At 48.5% G+C, this 17,406-nt stretch overlaps 2 protein-coding genes and 1 non-coding gene across 11 annotated transcripts in view; 2 read left to right on the top strand and 1 right to left on the bottom strand.

Moving 5' to 3' along the window:
• Positions 1-591: 591 nt before the first annotated feature.
• Positions 592-8,557, top strand: Serpinf2 (serpin family F member 2). Of its 3 annotated transcripts, none has more exons than XM_026388881.2 (10): positions 592-856; positions 2,252-2,318; positions 2,468-2,506; positions 2,626-2,688; positions 2,968-3,169; positions 3,661-3,804; positions 3,927-4,130; positions 4,528-4,670; positions 7,203-7,407; positions 8,064-8,557. In XM_026388881.2, the coding sequence occupies exons 2-10, from the start codon at positions 2,256-2,258 to the stop codon at positions 8,474-8,476; spliced, it is 1,476 nt and encodes a 491-aa protein (XP_026244666.2). In that variant the 5' UTR covers positions 592-856; positions 2,252-2,255; the 3' UTR covers positions 8,477-8,557. The 3 variants fall into 3 exon arrangements, with proteins under 3 accessions (XP_026244666.2, XP_026244665.2, XP_026244664.2); XM_026388880.2 differs by having other exon boundaries at positions 2,468-2,521; XM_026388879.2 differs by having other exon boundaries at positions 2,468-2,527.
• A 1,727-nt stretch (positions 8,558-10,284) lies between these two features.
• On the top strand, positions 10,285-10,372 carry LOC113182909 (small nucleolar RNA U83B). The gene has a single exon (XR_003300809.1). It is a non-coding gene; the product is annotated as a small nucleolar RNA U83B (small nucleolar RNA).
• Positions 10,373-11,164: 792 nt separating this feature from the next.
• The window catches only part of Smyd4 (SET and MYND domain containing 4), a 61,413-nt gene continuing 55,171 nt past the window's right edge, over positions 11,165-17,406 (bottom strand). For 5 of the 7 annotated variants that reach the window (XM_077800854.1, XM_077800852.1, XM_077800853.1 and 2 more), the window contains 2 exons: positions 13,435-13,546; positions 11,423-11,658 (listed from right to left, as the gene is read on the bottom strand). In XM_077800854.1, the coding sequence (XP_077656980.1) occupies positions 11,506-11,658; positions 13,435-13,546 (265 nt within the window). In that variant the 3' untranslated portion in view covers positions 11,423-11,505. Of the gene's footprint in view, positions 11,659-13,434; positions 13,547-16,868; positions 17,347-17,406 lie in introns of those variants that run through there. The other 2 variants (XR_013343963.1, XM_026388820.2) reach the window with 2 other exon arrangements.

Genomic DNA, 17,406 nt, shown 5'->3' with positions numbered 1-17,406 from the left:
TCTTAATGGTGGTGGCAGGGTGGGGACAATTGAAACTCAGCAGCTGGGTCTAGGAGATGAAGAACAGGGAAAGCAGCCTGATTGTTATTGCTCTTTGGGTGGCAGAGGGTGCAGGGCTTCTAGTTGGTGCAGCCTCAAGTCAGTTTTCCAAACCCTCATTCTTAGGAAGAGTAAGCAAGTCTTGTTCCTCATGAGGTAGGACACTTGTGGAGACTGCAACCCTCTCTCTCCTCTCTCCATGCCCTGACTTCTGGCTCACGCTGAACAGCCAGCCAGGATCTGGGGTTTGTAAGGGATGGGGGTGGGTCTCTGCATAGGCTTGTGCAGCCTCACCTTTCCTCCCCTTGGGATGGGGAGGCAGCTGTGGGGGGGGAGGGGGGGACACTGGAAGCAGGAAACTGGATGTGACTCTGGATCCAGCTCTGTGTCCTTGGGCAGGGCACATAGCCTCTCTGAGCTGGACTGAACAGGGATAATCTCCACTGGGAGGTCTGACATAGTGCGAGACCCCTGTGTGTCCTGGTCTTGGCTGACCAGATCCAGCGTCCTCAACTGTCTCCTTCTGAACGTCCTTTCTCCAGGCTCAGGTGGATCCAAATCCACAGAGGCTTTGGGTAACTGTTTCAAGACTAGATACCCCTGTAGAAAAGGGGCTTCTGGCACTCATATCAATGTTTAACCGGATGTTCAGGTCAATATTTACCAGAAGAGAAAGCTATCTGAACAGGGGTTGGCTAAGAGCAAAGGTCCTGGTAGGAGGGGAGGGCTAGGCTGGGCTGGTGGAGCCCGCCAGAGCGTGGGGAGCACCGAGTTGGGCCAGAGGAACATCGTGTGCAGCAGCAAGGAACCTGTCGAGGTAGGGTGGAGGGGTGGCTCAGCCTGCCCCTGGGGCAGGAGTGGAGGTGGGGAGCTGCTTACTTGGCTGAGGGGTCTGGGCTGAATTTATTCAGGAAGCCTGTAGTTTTGCAGCCTCCTGGGGTAATGAGGAGTCAAGGTGGGGGTTCCAGAAGAAGTCCCTCTGGGACTTGAGAGATAAGGTCTTTCTTGCTAGGAAGAGTCAAATGCCCAGGTTGGAGACCAGGCTGGCCAAGGGCCCTTGTATGTGATGGGGGTGGGCTCAGGAATGATAGAAGGATCCTCTAGAAGGATTGGCCCTGAGATAGGGGAGGGATAGAGATGGGGGATGTGAGACCATCTCTTAGGCCAAGGCTGGGGCTGATTTATCCTCCCCTAAATCAAGACATGCTACTGGGCGTGGTGGCACATGCCTATAATCCCAGCGGCTTGGGAGGCTGAGACAGGAGAATAGCGAGTTCAAAGCCAGTCTCAGCAAAAGCAAGGCGCTAAGCAATTCAGTGAGACCCTGTCTCTAAATAAAATACAAAATAGGGCTGGGAATGTGGCCCAGTGATCGAGTGCCCCTGAGTTTAATCCATGGTTACTCCCCATCCCCCGCAAAAAAAAAAAAAAGACATGCCCATTCCCACCTATCAGCCTGATTTTCCTGAACTGGCGTGGAACAGAGCAGGGGGCGAGGCTTGTGATTCCCGTAAGTCCAAAGGTGGCTGGACCAGTCATTCATTGGGCTCTGCTGCTGGGTCAAAGAGGCAGTCCTCTGTCCACCCCACCACGCCTGCTGAGCCTCAGGGCTTCACGGTCCTGTCCACTATTGTTGGCAATACCCGACCAACCTGAGAAAGACTGACCAAACAGACGGCAGGCTGGGTAGGCTCTCTGGTGTGGGAGCCCTTCCGAGAGGCTCAGGACAGGCTTCCACCGTAGTGGCCCTGGAGCTAGCCTGCCAGCTTTCTTCCACAGAGGGCCAGGCCTTGTACTCAGCATTTATAAAGACTGTCTTTTTTTGGTTCTCACAATCCACATGGGAGGAGGCGGGGACTTCTGCCACCATTTTCCAAGACAAGGCAGGTACCTGAGGCCTCCAGCCAAGAGGCAGAGCCTAGATGCAAACCCATGTCTGATGAACAATGCAAGCCCTAGAAGAATGAGAACGCTTTAACAACTCCCGATGAACCAAAATGTCCTTAGTGAATGAAATGGGAAGACCTAGAAACGACAAAGGCGAAAACAGTTGGAGGGAATCCCATCCTTCAGATTGAGAACCACTGCTAGTGTGTTTTTAGTGTGCATCCTGGTTCTGTAGCTTGGCTGAGTCAGGGTATGTGTGGGTAGGATTCCACCACCTGGTGTGGGAGCTTGAGGTGGAAACTAAGCCTTCCTGTCCCTGACACAGGAACATGGCACTGCTCCGAGGGCTCCTGGTGCTCAGCTTGTCTTGCCTGCAAGGCCCCTGCTCCGTGGTGAGGTTGGGCTGAGTTCTGGGTGGGGCTGGTCAGTCAAGTTGAAGAAGTGGCTGGTGGGGGAAAGCCGTGGGGCTGAAGGGGTTTGGGTCCAGGGAGGGCTTGGCTCAAGGGGGCTCCCCTACCTCGCCTCACCCTTTTCTCAACAGTTCTCTCCTGTGAGCGCCATGGAGTCCTTGGACCAGCAAGTAATGGGCGATGAGGTGCATGTGAGAGAAGGGAGGACCTGAGGGGTCTCGCCTGTGGCTTGGGCAGGGTGTGGGACCTGTAGAGAGGATCGCTCTCCATCTGCTTCCTCCTTCTGCAGTCAATTATCGGGCAGGCCCAGGAGAAGCTGTCCCCGCTTGCCCTCCTCAAGTTGGGCAACCAGGTACAACCAGGTGGGGCTGGGGAAGAGTGGGCAGGGCCAGAGGGAGAAGGGCCAATCAGCAGGGGTGAGGAAACTGGGAGGCGTGGCCGTGAGGCTGAACCTCAGGGGTTCAGAGGCCAGAAGGGATCGGGTAGGAAGGACCCTCAGGTGGCCTCCCACTACCCCAAGGGCTGGGACAAGGCCCTGCCACAATCAGGCACAGGGTCTATGAAGGAGACATTCAATGTAGTACCTGGAGCTGACGCTTCTGACCTCACTGCCCACAATCTGTCCTTGTAGGAGCCTGGTGGCCCAACTGCCCTGAAGAGGTCCCCAGGAGACTGCAAAGGTGCCCCAACTCCAGAGGAGACTCGCAGGCTGGCCCAGGCCATAATGTCATTCACCGCTGATTTGTTCTCCCTGGTGGCCCAAAGTTCCACCAGCCCCAACCTCATCCTGTCGCCCTTGAGTGTGGCCCTGGCTCTGTCTCACCTGGCACTAGGTACTGTGGCAGCACCTATCCAGACCAGCAGAACTGAGAGGCCAGTAGGAACTCACTACTCCAGAGGTTATCAGTGGATGGCTCCTTCATCAGGGTCACATGGACATTTGGTAAAAATGCAGATTCCTGGGCCCTCACCAGTCTCTGTGAATCAGATTCCCAGGGATTGGGCCTGACAATGTGTTTATTTACAAGTTTCTCTAGTGATTTTTGTGCAAGAGTTTGATAGCTATGATATCTCCCACTGGACTCGAGGGTCTCCTTGTGGGAAACTGAGGTCCAGAGAGGAAAGGTAACTTGAGCAAGATGAGGCCAGTCTGTGAGCAGCATAGATGAAAGTAGCCTTCAGGAGTCCTGTCAGTCAGTGGATACAGGGAGAAAGCATGGGCTTTGTGGGCGTACTCATCGTGGGTATCTGAGAGGGCTGGAATGGGAAGTGGGGGTGGAAAAGAAGCCCCCACCAGGGCCTCAGCCCACATGGTCTCCTCCAGGTGCTCAGAATCAAACACTGCAGAGCTTACAACAGGTACTGCATGCAGACTCAGGATCCTGTCTCCCCCATCTGCTGAGCCACCTCTGTCAGAACTTGGGCCCTGGGACCTTTCGATTGGCTGCCAGAATGTACCTGCAAAAAGGTAGTGCCCTGCATGGGAGAATGGTGAGGGAGATGGATTTGGCCTCACATGATCAGCTGGAATATTGGTGGCTATGGAGGCCCCAGCCCCTGGGAACAGCTTGTGTGGCTCTTTGTGTTTAGGATTTCCCATCAAAGAGCATTTCCTGGAGCAATCAGAACAGCTCTTCCGTGCAAAGCCCATGAACCTGGTGGGAAGGCAGGAGGATGACCTGGCGAACATCAACCAATGGGTGAAGGAGGCCACAGAGGGAAAGATTGAGAATTTCCTCTCAGAGCTCTCAGATAATACCATATTGCTTCTCCTCAATGCCATCCACTTTCAGGGTACACTTCTCTGCCTAGAAGCTCTCCCCTTGCCCTACAGGCTGAGTGGGGTTGTGTAGGCTTTCTTCCGAGGGTCTCTTTTCCACCTCAGGCTGGGCCATGAGGCAAGGGGCTCTCTGGGTGGAGTAGGGAAGGGGCTCAGGAACTGGGATGAGGCGGTTGAAGATAGAGTATCTTGGGAGAAAATGGGGGGCCAGAAAGACCCAGGGGGGTTCCTGGGAGCATTGCGGGGGGAGGGGAATACAAGCCCAGATTTAGAAATGTGGGAAGAAAACTCAAATTAACAGCACCCCCTGGGGTCTTGGCCTCTACTTCTTGACCCTTGACTGGGTTCTAGGGAGGATAGGCAAGAGCCTGGTCCTAGGCTACATGGCCTCTGCCCTCTGCCTGGCTGCAGGTTTTTGGAGGACCAAGTTTGACCCAAGCCTCACCCAGAAAGACTCCTTCCACTTGGACGAACAGTTTACGGTGCCAGTGGACATGATGCAAGCCCATTCCTACCCCCTGCGCTGGTTCTTGCTGGAGCAGCCTGAGATACAGGTCACCCTTGCTGGGCCTGGGTGTTGGGAGGCAGGGAAGGGGGGAGGCAGGCTGTGGAGTAGTTTTACAGGGGTGAAGCGGATGCCCCGCTTTCCTTGCAGTCTTAACCCTGAGGCAGGAGGCTCTGAAAGGCAGCACTGTGACTCCACCCAGGAGAACTGAGGCTGCAGGATCTTTGAAGTTTATTAAGTCAATGAAATTATACTGAGCATTTGCTGTGTGTGATACTGTTCTACACACAGTGGGTTTTAGTGGAGATCAGGGTCCTACTCTTAGGAGGGAAGATACACAGTGCATGAGCAAATATAAATCAACACCATCAATTGTTTTTATTTTAATTTATATTAATTTTAATTTTTTTTGAGGGGCGGGGGGTACCAGATATTGAACTCAGGGGCGCTTAACCACTGAGTCACATGCCCAGCTTTTAAAAATTTTATTTAGAGACAGGGTCTCACTGAGTTGCTGAGGCTCTCACTGCATTGCTAAGGCTGGCTTTGAACTCTCAATCGTCCTGCCTCAGTCACTGGGATTACAGGCGTGTGCCACTGCACCTGGCACACAATCATTTTGGATAGAGTTAAGTCCTATAAAGGAAAAAGGAAGGAAGGAAGGGAGATCTGTAGTGATATGGTCAGGGAAAATTATTTCAAGAGGAGGCACTGACTTGAGATCTAGATGCCTTTTGGTGATATGGGTTTATTCCAAGGACCTGAAGTTTGTGGGGCAGCAGAGGGACAATCCCAGCAGCCAGGTAGCTACTCAGTGCCTTAGTAACCCCCAAGCCTTGGAAATTCCACTGGCTCTCTCACACAGTGCTGCTTAGAAGGAAGGATCTAAACCAGGCACCATGGCTTAGGTCTGTGATCCCAGAAATTTGGGAGACTGAGACAGGAAGATCACAAATTCAAGGTCAGCCTGGGCAACTTAGTGAGGCCTTCAAGAACTTAGCAAGATGGGCTGGGGTTATGGCTTAGTGATAGAGCACTCACCTAGCATGTGTGAGGCTCTGGGTTCAATCCTCAGCACCACATTAAAAAAAAAATGAAATAAAGATATTGTGTGTCCACCTATAACTAAAAAAAAAAAAATTAAAAAAAGAGCTTAGCAAGACTCTCTCAAAATTTTAAAATAAATAAATTTTAAAAATGGATGTAATAAATTATGGTATAGTGGTATATTAAGAATTATAATATAAAAATAAATAAATAAAATTTAAAAAAAAATAGAAGGATCCAAGTCGGGCATATTGGTGCTTGTCTGTAATCCCAGCAATTTGGGAGGCTGAGGCAAGAGAATGGCAAGTTTGAGGCCAGACTGGGCAATGTAGTAAGATTCTGTCTCAAAATCAAATTTTGAAAAGGTCTAGGAGTATAGCTCAGTGGTAGAGCACTCGCCTAGGATGGCTTCTCTCCATTCCATCCTGAAAGAAGGCCTTCTCTTCCTTCATTCTTCATCTCCATTTCCCCATCCTCTTTAACCTTCCTCTTTCTCAGGCCCAGGAAACCAGACCTAGTGCTCCTCTCCCTGCGGGCAGGAGGCCTGCACACAGGTGCTCTGCTAGAACCCAAGGAGTTTCAGCTACAAAAGCGCCTTGAGCCTAGTGCCTTAGCTGCAGGAACTCTCACCCTGAAACTCAGTGTATATTCATAGCTGACAAAATCACTGCATGAAGTGAGAGGGAGAGGGGAGGGGACTACCTTTTGCAGTGGCTCCTGCACAGAATTCTAGGTTAGTTTGAAAACCAGTGACCCAGCTGGGCATGGTGGCACATGCTTGTAATCCCAGCAGCTTGGGAGGCTGAAGCAGGAGGATCGTGATTTCAAAGCCAGCCTCAGCAATGGTGAAGTGCTAAGCAACTCAGTGAGACCCTGTCTCTCAATAAAATACAAAAAAAGGGCTGGGGATGTGGCTCAGTGGGTCCAGTGCCCCTGAGTTCAATCCCCAGTACCAAAAAATGAAAAGAAAAATAAAAACAGTGACCCCCTCACATGGAGAATATCAGAAGCAAAGACAGGTGGTTCTTTAGCCCATTCATATGGCTAGATGTACAAGATGAAGAGAGAGACATTATTTATTTCTAGTACTAGGGTTAACACCAGAAGAGTTTTACCATTGAGCTACAGCATCCCCAGCCCTTTTTTAATTTAAAAAAAGTCTTTGGACAGTTTTTTACTAAGTTAGGGCCTCGCTAACTTGCTAAAGCCAGCCTCAAACTTGTGATCCTCTTGCTTCAGCCTCCCAAGTCACTGGAATTAGTCATGGGCCACTGCACCAAGTGAGATAGCTTTTATTTATTGAGCGCAGCCTGAGTCCAGACACTGCTAGAATAAAAACATTATCTTGTCCCGTCTCATGTCAGCTTGCAGTGGGGCAGGAGATGTTGCTCCACCTCACCAGGTGAGGAGGTAAAGGCTTGATCAGGATAGACTTGAACCCCAGTCTATCTGTCTCAAAAAGTACATTCTGGACCAGACTCCAGGTAGGTTTGGATGCTTTCTGATACTCATGTTCTCGCCTTCCTCTTTGTAGGTGGCTCATTTCCCTTTTAAGAACAACATGAGCTTTGTGGTGATGGTGCCTACCCACTTTGAGTGGAACGTGTCCCAGATACTGGCCAACCTGAGCTGGGACACTCTGCACCAGCCCTTGCTGCGGGAGAGGCCCACCAAGGTGCGGCTGCCTAAACTGCATCTGAAACACCACCTGGACTTGGTGACCACACTCAGCCAGCTGGGTAAGGAGGCTTGGCGTGGGGCTGGGCAAGGAGAAGACTGACTCAGAGCTGGCTCTGAATCCTGACGTTTTCTAGAGGTTGGGGGAGGGTGAGAGTGTATTATATGAGTCCTTTGTCCTTCTGTCCTGGGGTGAACTGGGGCAACCCAGGGTATGAGGAGCTACAGTGCTGCCCAAGAGAGAGCACTGCAAAGACTCCTAATAGAGAGCCCAGGGCAGCATATGAGCCTTGCTGACTCTCCTGGAAGGGGTTGGAGAAGCTGGGGTGCATCTACCTATCAGCCATTTGCTAAGCAACTTCTAGATTCCAGGCACTGTGCTAGGCACTGAGAACCCACACTATAAAGAATGCTCAGTCTAATGGGGTGGGCACCCAGGGATTCAGGAATTTATAGTCCATCATAAGTGATAAAGACACAGGGCTTTTCTCCGGCTCACCCAGGGGAATACTGAGCAGGTACCCACTCTAGATTTTGGGGCTGGGGATCAGGGAAGACTTCCTAGAGGAAGTGATATTTAAGCTAAGACTTGAAGGTTAAACAGGAGTTAAGTAGCAATCTGTGGATTCAAGGTGTTCCCTGGCCAAGGTGCTAGACAGGCCCAGGCAGCCTGGGGGAGAGAGGGTGGTCCTGACCAGCTGTCTGCTGCCCTGCACAGGCCTGCAGGAGCTGTTCCAGTCCCCAGACCTGCGTGGGATCTCAGACGAGAGGCTGGTGGTATCCAGTGTGCAGCATCAGTCCACGCTGGAGCTCAGTGAGGCTGGTGTGGAGGCAGCTGCAGCCACCAGCACGGCCATGTCCCGCATGTCCCTCTCCTCCTTCAGCGTGAACCGCCCCTTCCTCTTCTTCATCCTCGAGGACACCACAGGCCTGCCCCTCTTTGTGGGCAGTGTGAGGAACCCCAACCCTGGCGCACAGCCTGAGCTCCAGGAGCAGCAGGATTCCCCTGACAACAGGGACTCCTTCCAGGACCAGAAAGCTTTCCTCCACAGAGATAAGCCCTTTGGCCCTGACTTGAAACTCATGCCACCCTCCGAGGAGGATTACTCTGAGTTTAACAGCCCCAAGTGAGGGCCCTGGTCACCAGCATCCTGAGTCCCCATCCGGACCAGCCTCTCAACTTGTGTGACTCTTTCCAACCAGCTTTGTGGGATGGGGGCGGGGGGGGGGGCGGGGGGGGGCGGGCTGGGTGGGTCTTCTGGGAAAGGGGAGGAGCCATTCTCTCCCAGCTCTTCCTGGGGAGTCTGGGGAATGGGCTGGGGCCGGAAGCCAGCAGGCGTTAGGGAATGTTGGGCTGGATCCCTCTTCATTTCTTCCAAAGAAGCTCAGAAGTTGTCCTTTTGAGGGCTAGGGTATTAGGACAGTGGTGGATCCGGTTTTGACAGGAAGCAAACTAGGTTAGTCCCTAAATCAGCCGGGGCACTGGAGGGAGGGCTGTCTTTGGCCTTATCCCTGAACTCTCTGGCTGGGGAGAAGAGAGGCCCTGGTGGTGGCTCAGAAGGCAGAGCATTGCCCTGGGTTCCACCTCTGTCTCTCATAGGACCTTGTATCCTTCTTGTATCCATAGGTCAAGGTTGACATTACCTCTGATGTAACCTGCTAAAGGCCTACCAGCCTCCAGCCTACCCCAGATGTCCTGCCCACTCCCGGTCTCCTGTCCACACACCCTCATCCTTAGAGATGCCAACACTGCCAGGATTCCCCTTCCTTCCTCTCTCCTGTCTTCCTCCTCAGCCGGGAGCTCAGGGGCTGAGGCAGGGAAGGGTCTCATTAGCTCTCTCAGGCAATTTTGTAAAGTTTTTGTAGTGATTTTTATGCCACCTGAATAAAGAATGAATGGGCTGGGCTGTTTGGATGTCACTGTTCTGAGTAGGGCCGTAGGGCCGAGAGCAAGTGGGGGCAGAGGGGAGGCAGGGAGGCGGCCACAGAGCAGACTGCAGTGAGCCCTCTCTGTGCCACGTTTGGTCTCTGGCCAAATGCCAGTCCTCTCCAGGGCCACCTCCATGCCAGCCTGGCTCTGCTCTCAGCCTTTTCCTCTCCACATGCCTCAGGCAGCCGGCAACAAAGGCAGCTCAGAATAGCCCCGGCCTCCTGGTTTGCGAGAACTGGCAATTAGGGGGTTTGTGGGGCTTTTAATTACACATCAGCCCCTCTGCCAGGAGCTGGCGCCCGCCAGCCGGGGGCAGGCTGACAGCTGGAGGCCATCATGCCTGAGGATTTGGGGAACAAGGTTGGGGGTACCTTGGCACAGGGCTGCAACTTCCTCTGTGAGAGTCCAGGAACTGGGGGCAGCACGGGTGTCTAAGTGGGCGGGGCCTGTGGGCTGGCCACGCCTCCCTGCTGGGCCTTCATCTGTGAGTGCAGGGTGTCCTTTTGGCAGCAGCCCCTTGGGTCCTAAAGTGCCTGGAGGTCAGAGAGACCTGGCTTCTCCACGCTTATGAGCTAGCAGCATGGGGAGGTGGATAAAGAAAGAAGCGCATGGTGTCAGAGAGTTGCTGGGACGGATCGCTAGGGCTCCAGGGCCATGGTGAAAATGTGGTTTCTGTCTTAGGAGAGGTAAGAAGTCACTGGAAGGTTAACTCACCCATCAATCAACTTCAGTTTTACCTCTGGTCTTTCTCAGTGCTCTCCTCCTCTCCATTTCAGCTACCAGTGCCCAGGCCACTAGTCATCACTGCCCAGGGTCACTGCCATTGACTGAGTCTCCCTGATGCTGGTCTGCTACTTAATGGTATCCTCTGTCCTGCAACTCCTTACTGAGCACCTCCCAAGTGGCCAGTCTCTGCAAATGCAGCAATAATAAAGAAAATAGGATCTCCATTACCCTGAGATGCCCAAGCCCAAGTGGTCTAGATAGTAAGTAAAAATTTAAGATAAAGTTCAGCTATGAAGCCTGGAGTGAACAGGAGGCATAGCAGCTCATCAGACTGTGGGACTGTTTCTTGTTGCCTTCCTACTGAGAGAAAAAGCAAAACAAAACAAAAACAAGATCCAGTAAAAAAGCCCCGTGCAGTGGCACATTCCTGTAATCCAGCCACTTGGGAGGCTGAGGCAGGAGGATCTCAAGTTTGAGGTCAGCCTCAGCAACTTAGTGAAACTCCATCTCAGGAAGAAGAAAAAGAGAAGATCCATTAAACAGTATGAGAACTGCTTTAAAGAAAACTCACATGGCAGTGCGGTGGCACACGCCTATAATCCCAGTGGCTCTGGAGGCTGAGGCAGGAGGATCACAAGTTCAAAGCCAGCTTCAGCAATTTAGAGAAGCCTTAAACAACTCAGTAAGACCCTAAATAAAAAAGAAAAAAGGCCTGGGGATGTGGCTCAGTGGTAGAATACCCCAGGGTTTGATTCCCTGGTACAAAAAGAAAAAAAAAAAAAAAGAAGAAAACTCACATGGGTAACTAGGAAAATCCTTTCCAAGGGTGACATCTGAGCAGCAAGATGGATATTATAACCACCTGACTATTTAGAGAGACCTGATCATTTATTGTTCAGGATAAGGCAACAGTCAGGAGCAAAGGCCCTGGGCACAAAAGGATTTGGATTATTGGAGAGACATAAGGAAGGACAGTGTGATGAGAGTGTGAGAGGCCAGAGAAAAAATAAAAAGATGAAACTAGAGCTGGATGGAGTCAGATCATGTGGGTCCTTGCAGGCCAGAGCCAGGGATTTGCATTTTATCTCAAGTACAAAGGGAAGCCCTGCAAGAGTGTTTCGCTTTAAATTTTTTAGTTGAAATATAATATGAAAAGTATACAATTGTAGCTATATATAAGCTTAATATATATTTTTTTCTCCTGCACTACTGGGGAATAAAACCCAGGGCCTTGCACATGCTAGGCAAGTGCTCTACCACTGAGGACATTCCCAGCCCCTAATTAATATTTTCATGAATCAAATATCCCTGTGCAACCAGCACCCCAAACAAGAAACAGACTTCACATTCCTGTCCCCTGGTGACAGCGATGAGTTTTTACTTGCTTTCAGGCTTTAGATAAAGGAATCTCACAGTCTTGTGCTCTCTCGTGTCTGTCTGGCTTCTTTAGTGCAAGCTCATGGTTGTGAGATCCATCTGTGTTTTCGAGGATGGCAATACTCTGTCACTGTGGAAGCCTTTTAATTGCGGGGTGTCGTGATCTGAGTTGAGTTCTGGAAGACTCCTTTGGCTCCCATGTGGGGAACAGACTGGAATGATAGGCACAGGAAGACAGGTAGACAGGCAGGAGATGAAGGTACCTTGGCCCAGGTGCTGGCTGTGGAAATGGGGGAAGCAGTCAGAATCGAAATGTATTTTTCAGATGGACGTTATAGAATTTGTGGGTAGAGCCAGGCATGGTGGCACATGCTGTAATCCCAGCTACTTGGGAGGCTGAGACAGGAGGATCACAAATTTGAGACCAGCCCAGGCAACCATGACTCAAAAAAATAAAAAAGGCCTGGGGATGTAGCTCACTGGGAAGGTGCCCCTGCGTTCAATCCCCAGTATTGAATAAAAGAAAAAGGAGAAGGAGAAGAAGAAGGATGACTTGTGGATAGATGGTGTGGGAGATGAGAGAATGAGAAGGAAGACTCAAGGATATGGGGCTCATAGATAAATTCCTAGGTCTTTTTTGTTGTTATTAGGTACCAGGGATTGAACTCAGGGGCACTGGACCCACTAAGTCACATCCCCAGCCTTATTTTGTATTTTATTAGAGACAGGGTCTCACTGAGTTGCTTAGTGCCTTCCCATTGCTGAGGCTGGCTTTGAACTCACGATCCTACTGCCTCAACCTCCCGAACCACTGGAATTACAGGCGTGCTCCACTACACCCAGTACATTCTTAGGCCTTTTATTTGTTGTTTATTCTGTGGTCCTGGGAATGAAACCAGAGCCTGACACATGTTCTCACTGGGCTACATCCCCCACACTCGGTTTTTTTGTTTTGAGAAAATGGATTAGTAACAGTCCCTTTTTTGTGATGGGACACAGAGTGAGGGACAATTATACGGTGGGTTGGAGAGTTCCATTTTGAACAAGTTATGATGGAAATACCACAGGAACACAAGGTGATTGGTTGTACATTCCAGTTGGCTTGGAAAGTTTGGGTTATGCCTGTGGTTCTAACATAATTAGTTAGCACCCCCTTTTGCTTTTAGAGGTATCCCTGTTTAAATGATCAGTTATAGGTTCATCGTACTTACCTGGCATCCATGTGGACATGGTAGTAGTGCGATCGCTGGGTCAAGTAGACAATTGGATATTTGGATCAGAAATAGAAGTGCATAGCTGAGAGCATGTAAAATCATAGGGGCTGGATAGAGGTCATCCTTAGCATGTGCAAGGTCCTGGGTTTGATCCTTAACACTCCACCAAAGTCATGGAACTATAGGAAGCCACTTAAGGGGAGGTGATGCTAATAGAGAAGAGAGGGTCCCAGGATCAAGCCAGCAGAAGAGACAGAAAAGATGAGGTATCGAGAGGTGGAAGAGAATGGAGGGGCATGGAGTATGGATTTCAAGGAAGGAGAATGGTCCATTGCTGCCTGCTGTCAAGGACAGAGGTGTCCCCTTAGTGCTGAGCACCAGGTCATCCAGGAAGGTGGCAACTGCAGTTTCAAAGAATAGTGGGCACAGGAGCAAGGCATTTGGAAGGAAATGGGACCTGAGAATGTGTAGATACATGAGTAAATAACTCTTTCCATTGTGTCTGTGGAGGAGACCAAGAAATGGGTGTGACTTTAGGGGATGTGGCCTAAAGAAATGTCTTTTTGATTTTTTTTATTTTAAAAAAATTGTGGGGAGGTACTTGGGATTGAACCCATGGGGCACTCTATCATTGAGCCCCACCCCCATTCTTTATTATTATTTTAACTTTTGAGACAGGGTCTGGCTGAGTTTTACAGGCTGGCCTTGAACTTGCCATCTGCCTGCTTCAGCCTCCCAGGTAGCTGGGATCATAGATGTATGTCAGTGTGCTTAGCTTCACTATGTAAATTTCAAATCCCTGAATGATATATAGTATTGTCTTGCATCTTTTGAAACCTTACGTAAAGGGGGCTAGGGATGTGGCTCAGCGGTAGTGCGCTCGCCTGGCATGCGTGCGGCCCGGGTTCGATCCTCAGCACCATATACCAAGGAAGATGTTGTGTCCGCCGAGAACTAAAAAAAATAAATTAAAAAAAAAAAAAAAAAAAAAACCTTACGTAAAGGTATCAGACTGTTCATTTCTTTCTTCAATTTGTGCCCCTCCACCTTGTGAGAGAAGTCTGTTTGGATATATGTGGTTTAACTTTGTTATTTTTCATGGTTGTAAATTTTTCCATCTTTTCAAATGTAATAGTTACTTTTTTTTTTTCAGGACTGGGCATTTAACCCAGGGGTGCTCTAACAATGAGCTATATGTACCTCAGCTCTTTTATTTTATTTTATTTTAATTTTGAAAACGATTCTTGCTAAGTTGTTGAGGCTGATATTGAATTTATGATCCCCCTGCCTCAGCCTTCTGAGTAGCTGGGATTACACCCAGCTCTGTATAACTTTTTTTTTTAGTAACTTTATTTTGTCTATTTATTTATTTATTTTTATGTGGTGCTGGGGATTGAATCCAGTGCCTCACGCATGCTAGGCAAATGCTCTACCACTGAGCCACAACCCCAGCCCTCGGTATAGCTTTTACTGCCTTTGAGTTTTAAATCATGTAAACAAAAAGCCTGTTCAAAATTAAGTAAGTAGAGCTGGGTGCAGTGGCGCATGCCTGTAACCTCAGTGACCACTGGGGAAGCTGAGGCAAGATGATCACAAGTTCGAGGCCAGTCTTAGCAATTTATCAAGACCCTGGCTTAAAATAAAGAATAAATTTTAAAAAAGGACTGCATGGGGCTGGGGTTGTGGCTTGGTGGTGTGTACTTGCCTAGTATGTGGAAAGCACTGGGTTTGATCCTCAGCCCCACACTCAAATAAATAAAATAAAGGTCCATAGACAACTAAAAAATATTTAGGAAAAAAAAAAGGACTGCAGTTATAGTTCAGTAGTAAGATAGCCTTGGGTTCAATTCCCAGTCTAAAAAAAAAAAAAATGAGGATATAGCTCAGTTGGTAGAGTGCTTGCCTCACATGCACAAGGCCCTGGGTTCAATCCCTGGCACCACAAAAAAAAAAAAAAAAAAAGTAAATAGGATATAGTTCAGTGGTACAGCACTTGTATAGTATGCATGAGACCCTGGGTTCAATCCCCAGAACCACACAAAAAAGTAAATTTTAATAATATATTTTATTTAGCCTAATATATGTAACTAATGTGAAATGTTGGAGAAATGTTTTTCGCATATAAAATATCTGAAATTTCACATTCACTTTATATTAAAGCAAGGCACGGGTGGCTAGTAGGCACTGTTAGTAGATGGTGCAGCTGTAAAGATGGCTGTGTAGAATGTGCCACATTACGTAGGAACAATCTATTTTCACTGTGCAGTGAGTTTCTAGAGGGTGGGCCCTGAGTCTCATTCCTCTACAACACTCCTCCACTGTGGGCAGGGTCTGGGGCTCAGTGGTAGAGCCCTTGGCTAGTGTGCGGAAGGCACTGGGTTGGATCCACATAAAAATAATCAAATAAAATAAAGGTATTCTGTCCATCTACAACTACAAAAAAAAATTTTTTTTTTTTTTAAATACTCCTCCACTGAGTCTGTAGCATGGTGATTTGCTAGAGGTGCTCTACAAATTTTTGTTGGAAGAGACTGAACTCTGACGGTTGGCACACTTTTTTCTATAAAGCTGAAAGTTGCCCACTAGAAAGTGGTGCAGGGACCCTAGCTCTGCTCCCTAGGTCTTTATATGAGAATACACATAGATTCCTGTAAGTTTTTTTTTTTTTTCCTCTCTCTTTTTTCTTGAATCCAGGGCGTGTTCTACCATTGAGCTACACCTGGAGTTCAGCCACTCCCTCTTTTGGTATTGGGATTGAACCCAGGGTGCTTTCCCACTGAGCTACATCCCTGCCCCTTTATTTGTAGGTTTTTTTTTTTTTTTTAATTTTGGGTAGTTATAGATGGACAGGTGCCTTTATTTTATTTGTTTATTTTTACGTGGTACTGAGAATCAAACCTAGGGCCTCACACATGCTAGGCAAGCACTCTACCACTGAGCTACAGCTCCAGCCCCTTTTATTTGTGTTTTGAGACAGGGTTTCTCTAAGTTGCCTAGGCTGGCTCCAAACTTTGGATCCTCCTGCCTCAGCCTCCTTAGTGCTGGAATTATAGGCACAGACTATTGTACCCAGCAGTTTTCTCTTTTATGAACTTAATATTCAAGAGTACTCGCCTTTCCTTCTTTGATATCTCCTTCTCTGAATAACTATTGGATTTTCTCATTTAGGACTTATATCCGCTTAGAAAATAATTTGTTATTGAGGCTGAGAATTCCTAATCAGAATATCTGAAATCTAAAATGCTCCAAAATTCAGAATTCTTTGAATGCTGATATGAAGCCACAAGACTGATGGGTCAATGTACACAAATTTTGTTCCATGCACAAAATTATTAAAAATATTGTATAAAATTAGCTATGTGTATAAGGTGTATATGAAACATAAATGAATTTTGTATATAGATGTGGGGACAAGTGCTAGGGGTGTGAATGGCAAACTGCTTACCCCGTAGGCACAGCCCTGGGCGTGAGGCCATGTGTTACAGTCCCTGTGCTTGCTCCACGGCCCACTCTCGATTGGTCGCTACATAGACAGTTGGCCAGAAATTATACTGATGGCTGCCTGTAATCTGCTTAGCTACTGCCTCAGTATATATACATGGTAACTGTGCAATAAAATCAGACCTGCTTCCTGCTTGGTCTCCAGAGGTCTTGATTAGTGACTCCTCAGCCACACTCTTCTCTACCCTGTTCCCTGGATCTCCTCGCTGGATGAGAGAGAGCCCATGCATGCATATAGGCTTCAGTTTCATCCCCAAGATTTATCATCACCTAAATGAAAATATTCTAAAATCTGAAAAAAATCGGAAATCCAGAAATACTTTGGATCCTAAACAATTTAAATAAGGGATACTCAACCTGTAATCTAATAATTTCTTATGTTGATCTTTTAGTTTCACAACCACAGTGTAAGCTCCTAAATACCATGGGTGAGAGCTGGGTGTACGGGCACATACCTGAAATTCCTGGAGGCTGAGGCAGGAGGATTTCAAGCTCTAAGCTAGCCTCAGCAACTTAGATCTTGTCTCAAAAAATAAAAAGGGCTGGGGTTATGGCTCAGTGGTAGAGCACTTGCCTAGCACATGTGAGGCACTGGGTTCAATCCTCAGCACCACATAAAACAATAAACAAAATAAGGGTATTGTGTCCATCTATAACTAAAAATACTTAAAAAGGGAGGGGGCTGGGGATGTGGCTCAGTGGTTGAGTATTCTTATGTTCAATCCCTGGCACCACATAAATAAATAAATAAATAAATAAATAAATAAATAAATACCACAGCAAGCTGGGCACAAGTGGTTTCCTCTCCAGGCAGCCTCTATTGTAGGCCTCCTCTTGGTACTGATGTGTACAGTATTTCTCATTTCTTCCAATGGTCAGATATTTGCCCCATTTCCATTTTTATACTTCAGAAATCATAGAATTTCAGATCTGGAAAGTTCTGTTTTTATCTCTTTGTTTTTCAGCCAAGGGGAAGGAAGAGCCATGAAAGTTATCTTGCCCCAGATGCCAGTTAGCACCAGAGTCAATGACCAGCAGTAGCCCTAATCCCCATGCTGGGCCAGTGTTTCCTCTCCCTGCTCTCTTCCCACTCCTGCTGAAAAATACTCATGCTCTGTCCAGTCCTCCAAGGTGGCCAAGGTGCCTTCTGGGGTTGACCATTTTGCAGGGAGTCCCAGGGAGCAGCAACGAAGACCCGGGCCTCCGCACAAGGAAGATCTGGTGGAGGAGGTATGCGAGTGTGGGTCCTGGGGCTGGGGGGTGGAAGGAAACAGCAGTGGGTTAAAGTTAACACCAAACAATGATGCAATCAC

This window comes from Urocitellus parryii, chromosome 7 (genome assembly GCF_045843805.1).
Source record: "Urocitellus parryii isolate mUroPar1 chromosome 7, mUroPar1.hap1, whole genome shotgun sequence".
NCBI lineage: Eukaryota > Metazoa > Chordata > Mammalia > Rodentia > Sciuridae > Urocitellus > Urocitellus parryii.
The sequence above is the reverse complement of the archived record's forward strand: the minus strand, read 5'-3'. Positions and strand labels throughout refer to the sequence as shown.

What these genes read in the sequence shown, in the direction of transcription:
- Serpinf2 (XM_026388879.2), top strand. Translation starts at nt 2,256, where the DNA reads ATGGCACTGCTCCGAGGGCTCCTGGTGCTCAGCTTGTCTTGCCTGCAA. An exon ending in TCTGTCTCACCTGGCACTAG is followed by an intron (nt 3,170 to 3,660) that starts GTACTGTGGCAG and finishes GGTCTCCTCCAG; the next exon opens with GTGCTCAGAATCAAACACTG. An exon ending in TGGAGCAGCCTGAGATACAG is followed by an intron (nt 4,671 to 7,202) that starts GTCACCCTTGCT and finishes TCCTCTTTGTAG; the next exon opens with GTGGCTCATTTCCCTTTTAA.